Below are 1,717 nucleotides of genomic sequence, written 5' to 3' on the forward strand. Positions count from 1 at the left end.
ACATCCTACCTGTGTGAGGTGGGGAGTTTCTGCAGCAACAGCGACTAAAACAAAATTACGAAGTAGACTGGACATAAACCACACACTTGAGGTGTCATTGTCTCCTATTACCCCGAGATGGGACTGTCTGATTACAGAAAATCAAGCTCGGGGCTGTGGTGAGTCGTCATTTTCATGCACTTTGAATTTGCGTTGTATCGTATTTTTGAAGGCATTAAACATTACCAGAGCGATAAGAGTGTTGCGACCAGATTAGACGCTCCTTGTGTTTATTATTATATTTCGAAAACACCACAGTTTTCATGCAGCTCATACCATATTATTTTGTTGTATTAATCCGCCACACCTTAAATGCCGGTCCCTGAAAATATTGTCTGACTTAAACCGGTCCGTGGGGCAAAAAAGGTTGGGGACCCCTGCCCTAGCGGATACTCAATGAATTGCACCTTATTAAAATATTTATTCTGTGTCTTTTATGCATTTTCTTCACTTTTAAATTATCCTGTGGGGCCTGATTGAACGGCCCGCGGACCGTATGTTTGACACCACTGCTTTACATAATCATCTCGCGGGCCGGATTAAAGTCCTTTGCGGGCCGGATCCGGCCCGCGGGCCGTACGTTTGACACCCCTGTTCTATGGACTAGAAATGTACATACTATTGCCGTGTAAATGCATTTTGTTGATCCCAAGTCTTCCCCCCTCTCTCCACTTTATAGGTCTCATGGCCCATCACGGTGGTCTCAATGCAGAAAACGTGGCATTGATGGAAGCTTGCGGTCCAAGAGAAGTGATGACGATGGCGAAGATGACACTAACAACAGAAATGCCAGGTATGCATGTGTGTCTGTCCTCGGGCTGCAATTCATGATTATTTCAATAATCGATTCATTCCCCCCATTTTTTTCCCAATTAATTGCTCAATTGGATTGAAAACCATTTTTAAATGTCCATCCCATTATCAACAAGCAGGAAATTATTTCAAATGGAGAGTGCAGAAAAGTACACAAACAGGATACTGCATGAACATCTGTGAGCCCTTAAAGAAATTATTACTTGTTTTTACTCCACCACCTACACCAGGGGTGGGCAAACTTTTTAGCTCGGGGGCCATATTGATTTCTAAATTTGACAGGTGGGCCGGGTCAGCACAAGATATGGTACATATAAAAAAAACGTATATGTTGACAGTCCATACCAAACATCAACAGAACAAAAGCATTCAAGTATTACCATACTTTTTTTCATGAGAACAGTGAGATAACTATGGTATATGTCCGGTATGAACGTCCAAGTACGGTATGTTAACAACATACATTGGTGACAACACAAGCAACAAAGTGCAACAATATATTGTCCAAAAACTGCGGCATACAGTACAGGTACAGTATATGAGAAAATATAACAAAGGTAGGACTATTTGCTCCAAAATGAGACGAGTAAAAGACCTGGTGGCTTTCTTTCCACTCACTCACTGTCTCGAACTCGACCTCCCCTCGATCACCACACAAGAAAGCGTTGCTCAGCTGATGTCGTGCTTCGAACTTTTTAACCCAGCCACAGGACGCTTCGAAGTATTCAATGCCCATAGTTAGCGTGATGGAACTCGCTTTCTCTCTTATTAGCGGTCCAGTTTGCGAAAAGTTTTTAACACGGTAACAGTCAAACCATTCCAGGACATGTTCATTTACTCGAGCCGCAAGCAATTAACTCTGAGC

General features: G+C 42.7%; 1 protein-coding gene across 2 annotated transcripts in view; it reads left to right on the top strand.

Moving 5' to 3' along the window:
- Window positions 1-1,717, top strand: part of slbp (stem-loop histone mRNA binding protein) — a 12,129-nt gene that overhangs the window by 2,872 nt on the left and 7,540 nt on the right. For both annotated transcript variants that reach the window (XM_019881669.1, XM_019881668.1), the window contains exon 2: window positions 719-832. In XM_019881669.1, coding sequence (XP_019737228.1) covers window positions 719-832 — 114 coding nt within the window. The remainder of the gene's footprint in view (window positions 1-718; window positions 833-1,717) is intronic.

This window comes from Hippocampus comes, unplaced genomic scaffold, assembly GCF_001891065.2.
Source record: "Hippocampus comes isolate QL1 unplaced genomic scaffold, H_comes_QL1_v1.1 scaffold270, whole genome shotgun sequence".
Taxonomy (NCBI): Eukaryota; Metazoa; Chordata; class Actinopteri; order Syngnathiformes; family Syngnathidae; genus Hippocampus; species Hippocampus comes.